At 41.6% G+C, this 9569-nt stretch overlaps 1 protein-coding gene across 3 annotated transcripts; it reads left to right on the forward strand.

Annotated features, from left to right (window-relative positions):
* The first annotated feature begins 2148 nt into the window (after positions 1-2148).
* Positions 2149-8862, forward strand: LOC114890460 (collagen alpha-1(XII) chain-like). Of its 3 annotated transcripts, XM_029213941.1 has the most exons (8): positions 2149-2282; positions 2534-2666; positions 2766-2792; positions 3490-3632; positions 5979-6108; positions 6737-6876; positions 7304-7433; positions 8642-8862. In XM_029213941.1, the coding sequence occupies exons 1-8, from the start codon at positions 2277-2279 to the stop codon at positions 8827-8829; spliced, it is 897 nt and encodes a 298-aa protein (XP_029069774.1). In that variant the 5' UTR covers positions 2149-2276; the 3' UTR covers positions 8830-8862. The 3 variants fall into 3 exon arrangements, with proteins under 3 accessions (XP_029069774.1, XP_029069754.1, XP_029069765.1); XM_029213921.1 differs by having other exon boundaries at positions 2149-2666; XM_029213932.1 differs by lacking the exon at positions 2766-2792 and having other exon boundaries at positions 2149-2666.
* The last annotated feature ends 707 nt before the right edge of the window (positions 8863-9569 follow it).

The following is a 9569-nucleotide window of genomic DNA, read 5'->3' on the forward strand; positions in this document are numbered from 1 at the left end:
TGTGTGTGTGTGTGTGTGTGTGTGTGTGTGTGTGTGTGTGTGTGTGTAAGGGGGTGGGGAGAAAGCATATTGGACGTTTTCTCTGGAAAGCATGCATTAGTTATCAACTTTTTTTGAGATCTTACTATATGTAAAGTGCTATCAGGGCTAACAAAATATAAGCATCTTTGCTTTCAGTAGTATTCCATTGTGAAGATAAAAAGTAACAATACATGGGATCATGTAAGGAAGGTGAGTTACATGGCACTCAGAGGAAGGGGAGATTCCACAGCGGGAAGGTGGAAGAATACAGGGCACCTGCAGGGGCCCCATCTTCCCTGCTCCATTCTGGGCCACCTCAAGGGATGTCGTTTTCTCTCCTTATCATGCTGCTTCCATAGTATTTAACCCAATTATTATTGCCTGTTGGTCTTTTCCTAACTATTCTACTTCCCCCTGGCCCCTTCCTCATGAAGGCACAAACATATTTGTTTTGCTCAATTTTGAGTCTCTAGTTTCTCACTCAGTGCTCAGCACATCATTTCCTAATTAAATGGTGGTTAAGAAATTGAGGTCTAGAGCCAGCAGGGTTCCCAAGAAATATAATGGGAGCCACAGAGGTAACTCAAAATTTTCTAGAAAATAGAAAAGGTAAGGAGAAAAATGAATTTTAATAATGTGTTTTATTCAGCCCAGTGTATCTAAAATGTTAGCATTTCAACATTTATCAGTATACTAATTATTTATATTTCACATTTGTTTTGGTAGTAATTTTTTTGCAATCCGGTGTGTCTTAATTTACACTTTTCGCACATCTCAATTCAGATGCCACATTTCAAATGCTCAATAGCTACATGTGGCTGGTGGCTCCCATGGTGGACAGCACAGGGAGTCTAGAGAATTTAAATGACTTGCCCAGCCTTGCCCAGGAAGCTAGTGGTGAGGGATCAGTGCTATAGTCCAGAACTTTACTTCCTATCCAGCAACTCCCTCACCAGAGGCTCAGAAGCTTCTCCTTCAGTGCCCAGCTGGTCTATACATGATCAAGGCATCTTGTCAAATTTCACAGCCTCCTCCTTAACTTCAGACAGTATCCACTTCTGCTCTTTTCTTACCATGTGAAATCTCTTAGCAACTTTAATAACCTTCTTGGCATCAGTTCTTTCCTGGAAGGGTAGTGGCTAGAGATGAAAATTTGTCCATATGAGCAGGCTGACAGATGTTCATAAATACAACAGGAATTTAAAGGGAAGTAAAGGAACAGTAAAGGGCAGAAAAAGTCAGGAAGAAAGCCTAGTCAAAGCCTGTCATTTAATATGTACTAAATTAATACTTGTTTTTAATCCTTAGGATTTCCTAAGAACTTTTAGATACATCCAAAGTGCACCCTTAATGGCTGGTTTGTTTTGCAGCTGTGCTTGTGAAAGTGGTATTATCTCAATGGGCCTTTTCATTGTAACTATTAGAAACAAATTTTTGGTGGCTCTGGCTTTTGTGAAGTTGGCTTTGGTTACCAGGAGATAGAGAAATAATTGACAATGAAAGCTCAGAACTGGTGTCAGACGTTCCAAATTGCTTGTGCTGCAAACCAGCTGCAGTGCCTGGTCAACGGAAGGGCTCTTAGTTGGGATTTCAGCCATCATCAGCACTGCAGGGCTGGTCCTGTCTCTGAGTAGAGTTGATACAGTCAGCTTCACGTTGTGTGTAAGGTTAGTGATCTGCAGGAAAAGCTTACGCGTGGATTACTCAGATCATAAGATGTCATGGGCCATGAAGGTCCATGGACTCTCTGATATTATGGGCTAAAGTTTGTGCTTCTGTGCTGCTGTGCAAAAGAGCCCAGGGCTTCCCTTAGATTCTCAAAAAGCGGGAGGGGCAAAACGATGAAGGACCGCTGTGTTAGAACAGTATGACTAAACGGTACCTTTAAAAAAAATCACCATTTTGATAGACGGGAAGTAGTCTGTTATAGCCATCAAATGCTTGCAGTTTTCGGGGCTGTCTCTCATATTTACTTGCAAATGAACTGAATTGGTTAGATACTTGGTTCTAAGCAATGTTGTCAGCCAGTTTTCCCATGTCCGTTAAAACAGAACAAGGCAGTTTTATTATATTAAGTTTGGGGATCACATCGAAAAACAGTCCTGCCTTTTCTCGTGACAGGCACTGTGCCAGCCCCAGCAAACCTACAGATTACTGAAGTAACACCAGAGAGCTTCAGAGGGACTTGGGATCACGGAGCTTCGGATGTGTCTCTCTACAGAATCACCTGGGCACCTTCCGGAAGCACAGATAAGATGGAGGTAGTGTTAACTCTTTTTTGCTCTCTCTCTTTTTTGAGATCGCATTTCATTATAGGGACTCTTGTTTGAAATGTGTATTACCTCTGTTGACTGAAAAGCATCCTTCCCTACTAGTGACTTTTGAGCTCATGGCGTGCCTCAAAGCAGGAGGAATATCTGGCTAAATGATGTCAACCAACTGCCATGGAGTGCACGATGTAGCCGGTGACTTAACCTTGTGTGGGTTTGTTGTTTCTTCCTCTTTCCCTAAGACCATCCTAAATGGAGATGAGAATACTTTGGTGTTTGAAAACCTGAACCCGAACACTCTCTATGAAGTTTCTATTACTGCCATTTATCCCGATGAGTCAGAAAGCGATGACCTGACTGGCAGCGAGCGCACAAGTAGGTGTTCAGCCTTCAGTAGGACATTGTTATCTTAAAATGAACAGAATAGAGCTATGCCTATATTCGTAATATTTCCCCATATTCTGTTTTTTGTAGTGCGTTTGATACCCTTAACAACACAAGGTAAGAATTTAATTTGCTGATTGTACGGATGACCAAATAATGAATGAATGAATGAAAAATAACACAAAATCCATTGCAAACAGGCCTTCTGCTTTTAAATCGTACGGTGTTGATTGGGGCCTCTTTTAAACAGGTCTTTCTCAAAAATCTTTGCTCTTTGCTACTATTTGTTGAGGAGTCATTTGAGAGTCAATGACCACCATTTACCATCGGGTCAAATTTAGTTCTAAACCTAGGGGCAAGACGGGAATAAAGACACAGACCTACTAGAGAATGGACTTGAGGATATGGGGAGGGGGAAGGGTAAGCTGGGATGAAGTGAGAGAGTGGCATGGACATATATACACTACCAAAAGTAAAACAGATAGCTAGTGGGAAGCAGCCGCATAGCACAGGGAGATCAGCTCGGTGCTTTGTGACCACTTAGAGGGGTGGGATAGGGAGGGTGGGAGGGAGGGGGATGCAAGAGGGAGGAGACATGGGGATATATGTATAGTATAGCTGATTCACTTTGTTATAAAGCAGAAACTAACACACCACTGTAAAGCAATTATACTCCAATAGAGATGTTAAAAAAAAATTTTTAGTTCTAAGCCTAGAAGTATACAGCTCTCTTGATTTCCTTGGGAACAGTGCATATTTGTGGGAGAGGCATTCTCCAGTTTGTTTACTCTGTTTCTCAACAATCCTTTTTCAGCTCCAAAAAGTGGCCCACGGAACCTTCAGGTGTACAATGCAACTTCTAACAGCTTGACTGTTAAGTGGGATCCTGCTAGCGGTCGTGTGCAGAAATACAGAATCACCTATCAGCCTTCAGCAGGGGAAGGCAATGAACAAACGGTAATTCATTTTGAAAAAACGTGACTTGGATAAATTCTACCCTCTCTGTCTCAAACCCCTCTCACTCCCAGTGTTTAGTTAGTCACACTTACTGTTTTGAGAGTTGCAAGATTTACTGTATTGGATGGAATTTTTTGGCTTCATCCCTGATGGAGCCTCACAGCATCAGGCATGTGCCTCCATGCATTCATGTTTTCCTTAAAAACTATTAGGCACGGGTCATCCATGAAAATAGCTAGATTTCTGACTCTATTTGTATTTTCATTTCTTACAGCTCTAACTTGATCAAGTGTTGAGAGTTTGCTAAACTTCCATTATTCTAATTTTTCTGTTTTTTGCATGTCATAAGGTATCTTCTAGATCTGATGTTTCTACATCTGGGTATCTGTTCAACCTAACTTATACTATTTATCACTTTTATATTTATCCAAATGGAGGTTCCTGAGAAGGACTGTAGGACTACTGTAAACTCGGCTTTCATCTTCTTTTTCTTCCCAGCCTTCCCGCATTTAACAAGAACCCTTGTCCATTTACCTTGCTTACTTTAGTTGTCTGTCTTTGAACCTTCTTCAGCTTTGTTTTATGAAATGTGTGATCAGAGCTGCACACATTACCCTGAGTCAGGAAGCAGCATGATTTTTACACAGATAGGGCGATGCTTTCTGATTTATTTCAAATACCTCTTTTGGTGAGGTCTAGCATTCTGTTGACTGTTGGGGGCTGTGATTTTTCCTCATGTTGCCTTGGAGAGAGTGAGTTATTAACTTTTAATTGTCTGACTCTCTGAGCTCCAGCAAATGGGTCATACCTCTTCCCAGTTTAGAGGTGTTAGCAGAGGTAGATGCTGGCAGTGGTTAAAGGTCTCTGAACCTGCGCAGGAAGTGGGTTTAGCTGAACTAATGCTCTTGTGAGCTGCTGTGTTGAGGTTTCCATAGATCTAGACTTAGGTAGTATGATACATTTGGATTAAGAATTTCTTATAGTTTATCAATAGTAAACTAAATACCAAGTGTCATCAACTGGCTTTTATATAAACTAAGACACATTGGATGGACTGATAATTTAATGGCAGAAACAGAACTTTCGCCTGTGCCAGGCCAGATTTAGGCAAAGCTTGTCCTTAGCATTTCTGTTCTTGGTGATACTGACCATCCAGCTGCTGCCCTGGGTCTCTCTTTCCTGTCTCTCAGCTGTTTGTTATAATTAGAAGGAGTCTCATAAACTTATCCTCTGTACAGTATTAGCTGATAAGTCCTTAAGGTCTGTTATTCTTAAGGATATTTGCATTTTAATGCTAGTCTACGAAACAGTCAAAGCAGTGAATCACTGATGCTGGCATATTTTGGAGAGCTGGATGGGAGAAGCAGGCACACACCATTCTGCTTCCTCCTGAGGCTAGTTCTACTAAGTGGATGCTTTCAGATTTGTTAAGTATCAAATACATTGATACTTTGTTCTCATAACCTCAAATACTAAATTTGTTTGAATTAGCCCCTGTGGTTCAATTTGCCCCTATTGAGGGGGCTTCACTGAGGTTTTCTCTGAAACACAGACTGCTTGAGTGGATGCGTGCTAAGTGGGAAACATCTGGACCAACCATCCACATGTGGATTCCTGGGCAGCATGCCATTTTCATGCGATTTTAATGAGTATGGCATAAACATCTGAATTTGGTAGACCGTTAACAAATCATACAAATTTCCTTTCAGCAAGATAACTAGATGGCCTTAAGCAATGAATAAAACCCTTCAAACTCTGTAATCAGAGGATATTGAAAAAGCTTCCTACCACAAGGCTGGAATCCTGAGTGTGGCCTGGCAGAGTGTCCCGTCACGTAGTTTACACAGCTCATGCTGTTAGAGGGGCAGTTTTTGAGGGGGAGAAAACCAAAAGCTTTAGATCTTTTACTGACTCATTTAAATATGTTTCTAAAGCAAATAGCAAACGTCTGTAAAAAGGTAAGAATAATACTTAATGGTGCAGAGCCTCTACTATTGTGCAATTCTTTGCTATCTTAAAGTTCCTTTGCAGCTCACTTATGCTAAATGCCTTTTTGGGGAGGAGATCTGTGAAATGTGTTTTGGATGAAATTTCACAGTGCTGGCGGCTAGCAAGTTGAAATATCTTTGTAAGGTCACCAGTTTAAGGCTTAAAATCCTTTTTGTGATCGAAAGTGCATATTTTACATTTAAAATTATACCCTAAGATACATTTTCAGGTTTCACTCCGGATCTTGGCAAAGGTCTTGGCAAAGGTCTCAAACAGCTCCCCTGTAGAAAGAGCTTTTTCTAACAGATTAGTGAGATGGAGAGAGCAAGGCTCACACTTATCCCTGTTTTACTCAAGACCATGGTAGGAGGACGGCAAAACAGTGTGCTCCTACAGAAGCTGAAGCCCGACACTCCTTACGCAATCACTGTGTCCTCCCTGTATCCAGACGGTGAAGGCGGTCGCATGACAGGAAGGGGCAAGACCAGTAAGTGAACCCAGTCTCCCACGGCCTTTTTTTTTTTTTTTTTTTTTTTTTTTTGCGGTACGGGGTCCTCTCACTGTTGCGGCCCCTCCCATCGCGGAGCACAGGCTCCGGACGCGCAGGTCCAGCGGCCATGGCTCACGGGCCCAGCCGCTCCGCAGCATGTGGGATCCTCCCGGACCGGGGCACGAACCCGTGTCCCCTGCATCGGCCGGCGGACTCCCAACCACTGCGCCACCAGGGAAGCCCTCCCACGGCTTTTTAAATAACGTTCACAGGGATGGAATCACATCTTTCTCTGGAAACCCTGGGGTGACACAGCCTTTTGCTAATCTTTTAAAATGCATGTTAATAATGATCTTAATTGTTTTTTAATATCCTTACTTGGAGTCATCTGTCTCTGTTCAAGGAGAAAGACGTTTATTACTTTCTAGGATAAAACAAACAAAAACCGCTCAGGGGCCAAAATATCTCTGGAGAGATGAGACATGTGTCAGATGATCACAGACATTCTTTCCCTTATTCAGGACTTCAGCAAATATTTGTGGGGTGGGGAGACATCAGTGAACCTGTGTTTTGTGAGCACTGGGTTGTTAGGACCACACTGTGATGTGCTTTCCGTGCATTTCAGAACCTTTGAATACTGTGAGGAACCTCAGAGTGTACGACCCTTCCACCAGCACTTTGAACGTTCGCTGGGACCACGCAGAGGGCAGTCCTCGCCAGTACAAGCTCTTCTATGCACCCACAGCAGGCGGTCCGGAGGAACTGGTACTTGTTTCCTGTAGGGAAAAAAGCACGTTTGTTTTAGCTGTAGCCGAACTATCGCAAAGTGGAGCTAAAGAGTTAACCAATTTACCTTAGTGCTGAAGAAGTTCATATTCATTTGGTAGGACTTGACAGAGGGTGGTAGGTTGGTGTCTTGTGTCTGGGTGATCAGGGAGTTTTTGCGGGGGGTTGGGGCTAGGGGAAATAATCATTTCAGGGAGTTCTGAGAGGGAGCCTGGGGTGAGTGTAGGGAAGCCTTCAGAAACTCTTATAACAGTCCGTCTGGGGGCGCATCATTACATCCCAATATTATAGAACTTGCTTCTTGGCTTGGTCTTGAGTTAATATTTTGAGTATTATATTATTCGAAGTATTATTTCTTTTATAAGTTTTTCAAATCAGATACTTTACATTTTATTAAAATCTGTAGGTTCCAATCCCTGGGAATACCAATTATGCCATTCTCAGGAATCTGCAGCCAGATACCTCATACACTGTTACAGTAGTTCCCGCGTATTCTGAAGGCGATGGAGGACGCACATCAGATACTGGAAAGACACGTAAGTAAGAAGGCAGAAAAATATTGCTTTTTCATGATACGTTTTGCTTTTCCGTGTAAAGGCCATATAGGCCCATTGAAGAAAATTTGGAAAATTCATGATAGAGCAAAAACATAAAAATTACCCATAGTTTACCATCCAGACGCCACCAACTGTTAATATTTTAGTGTATGAAATAAAAAGTTGTAATGGCATTCTTCTTCTGAAATGATAATTTCAGGATTTATAAATGTGTGTGTAATCACCAGGATTCTGTTTCACTCACAAATGTTCATGAGCTTTGCTTTGTGCCTTATAAATTTGTGTGAGGCAGTGTTTTGTAATTGGCTTTCGTAGTGCCAGTTGTTGAAATCTGTTCGTCACATTACTTGATCGCACATTTCTCTGGTTTGCTGATGAAGTGCTTCCTGGCGCTGAAAATCTGTGTGCTTTCATTTGCCATTAACATCTTGAGAAACCAGCGTATAGTGGTTTTACAATTCTTTCTAGGACTGCTTAAAGGCTTTGGGGCATACCTATAAATATTTCTTTGGCTTTAAAAATACACTTGCTGATGGCTAAAAGAGAGCAAATACAGATGACTTCTTTTGGCAAAAGATTAGCGGTCTGGAAAGATGATGTTATTGGCTAAACTAGAGTTTGGGGTTAATACATGGATTTAATTTGCATGTTTTCTAAGTCCCTATTGGGGCAGTTAACTGAGAACTGAGTGTATCTTTTCTCCCTCCTTTTGCCTTTTCTTTTAATCACAGAAGACATTCAGTATCTATTTGTTGAATGAGAAGGAATGAATGGGTGAATGTAGCTGATGGAATTAGATGGCTTCATCGGTGTTGTCAGTTTTCACCTAGAAGGCAGAGCTATAAAATCCTCTTCTCTATCTCTCCATTACCTGTGTTGGAAAACTGAAGCTTCTTGTCCCTTGCCCCTTGTTTTTTTTGGCCAACCCAGTGCTATTATCATACTTTCACTAGCTTGTTTTTATTGGCAACAACTTTGCTTCCATACAGACCAAGGACATAGTTGGCTAATTTTGACTACATTTGGATTTGCAGAATTTTCATCTGCTTTTGTGTGTAGATAATTAGAAGTTTAAGGAGGACAGTATTTTATCCTGTTAACAGAGTAGACGTTTTGGAGAAGTGATAGCAAAAGCTTGACATATATAAACAGATGTAAGAAATATGTGTTGGCTTTTCTTTCCTCAGTGGTGAGAGGGCTGGCAAGAAACGTCCAAGTGTACAATCCAACGCCAAACAGCCTGGACGTTCGCTGGGGCTCGGCGCCTGGGCCGGTGCAGCAGTACCGCGTTGTGTATTCGCCCCTGGCTGGCCAGAGACCCTCGGAATCTGTAAGTCATGCTGTCGTTGTAGAGCTCGACAGAAGAATGCTGTAGATTTTACAGCATTTTACAAAGCCTCCTGCTTTAGTTGCTGGCCCGGAACAATAAGTCAGTTGGTGTGGTACCTACTGGGTCTCCTGGAAACTTCCTTTCCTGATGAGCTTAGGCTCAATTTTGTGTCCTGTTTGGTTGCCTGTGAGGATGCAAGCCACGGGCCTGCCCATGTGTAATGCTTAAATGATTGCTTTTGATGGACTAAAGTAGGTGTATTAACTATAGGGTTAGTTAGCAAAAATGAATTTTGGAAAAATGCAAATTAGCTATATAAGTTAAAAGCCCCAGCAGTGAATGCAAATCATTGCTAGACCTTGTCAGTATGGGCTTTTGTTGTAACATACACGTCTTTGTTATGAAAATACCTTAAAGTTTGCCTTCATTGGCTCTTAACAAGTTGCCCAATCTATCTTCAATCCATAGTACTATGCAGTTTTCTAAGTAGATTAATAATTTTGAGATCAGAAATTTCTAATTGGACAAGGGATAGAACACCTATGGGAAAGTAAATTTATAGACTAATTTAATTTACAAGTCTTTACCAAAATAAACAATGACAATGAACAAAGGTAAACAAATGAGGAGGGATAGATGTGTTCTGTAAGAATATTGATTTGTATGTCCCTGTGTATGGTAGGACACATTCAGACAGTACTGCCCTTATCCACTGCATGGAGTAGCTCTCTATTTTACTGGTGTGTGTGTGTGTGTGTGTGTGTGTGTGTGTGTGTGTGTGTGTG

Source organism: Monodon monoceros, unplaced genomic scaffold (assembly GCF_005190385.1).
Source record: "Monodon monoceros isolate NGI ecotype Baffin Bay Population unplaced genomic scaffold, NGI_Narwhal_1 Contig5740_ctg1, whole genome shotgun sequence".
NCBI lineage: Eukaryota > Metazoa > Chordata > Mammalia > Artiodactyla > Monodontidae > Monodon > Monodon monoceros.

Excerpts from the sequence above, each read along its gene's own strand:
- LOC114890460 (XM_029213921.1), top strand. The coding sequence starts at position 2,447 with ATGATGTCAACCAACTGCCATGGAGTGCACGATGTAGCCGGTGACTTA. Across the intron at positions 2,667-2,765 it reads GACTGGCAGCGAGCGCACAA|TGCGTTTGATACCCTTAACA; the intron begins GTAGGTGTTCAG and ends TGTTTTTTGTAG. Across the intron at positions 2,793-3,489 it reads GATACCCTTAACAACACAAG|CTCCAAAAAGTGGCCCACGG; the intron begins GTAAGAATTTAA and ends ATCCTTTTTCAG.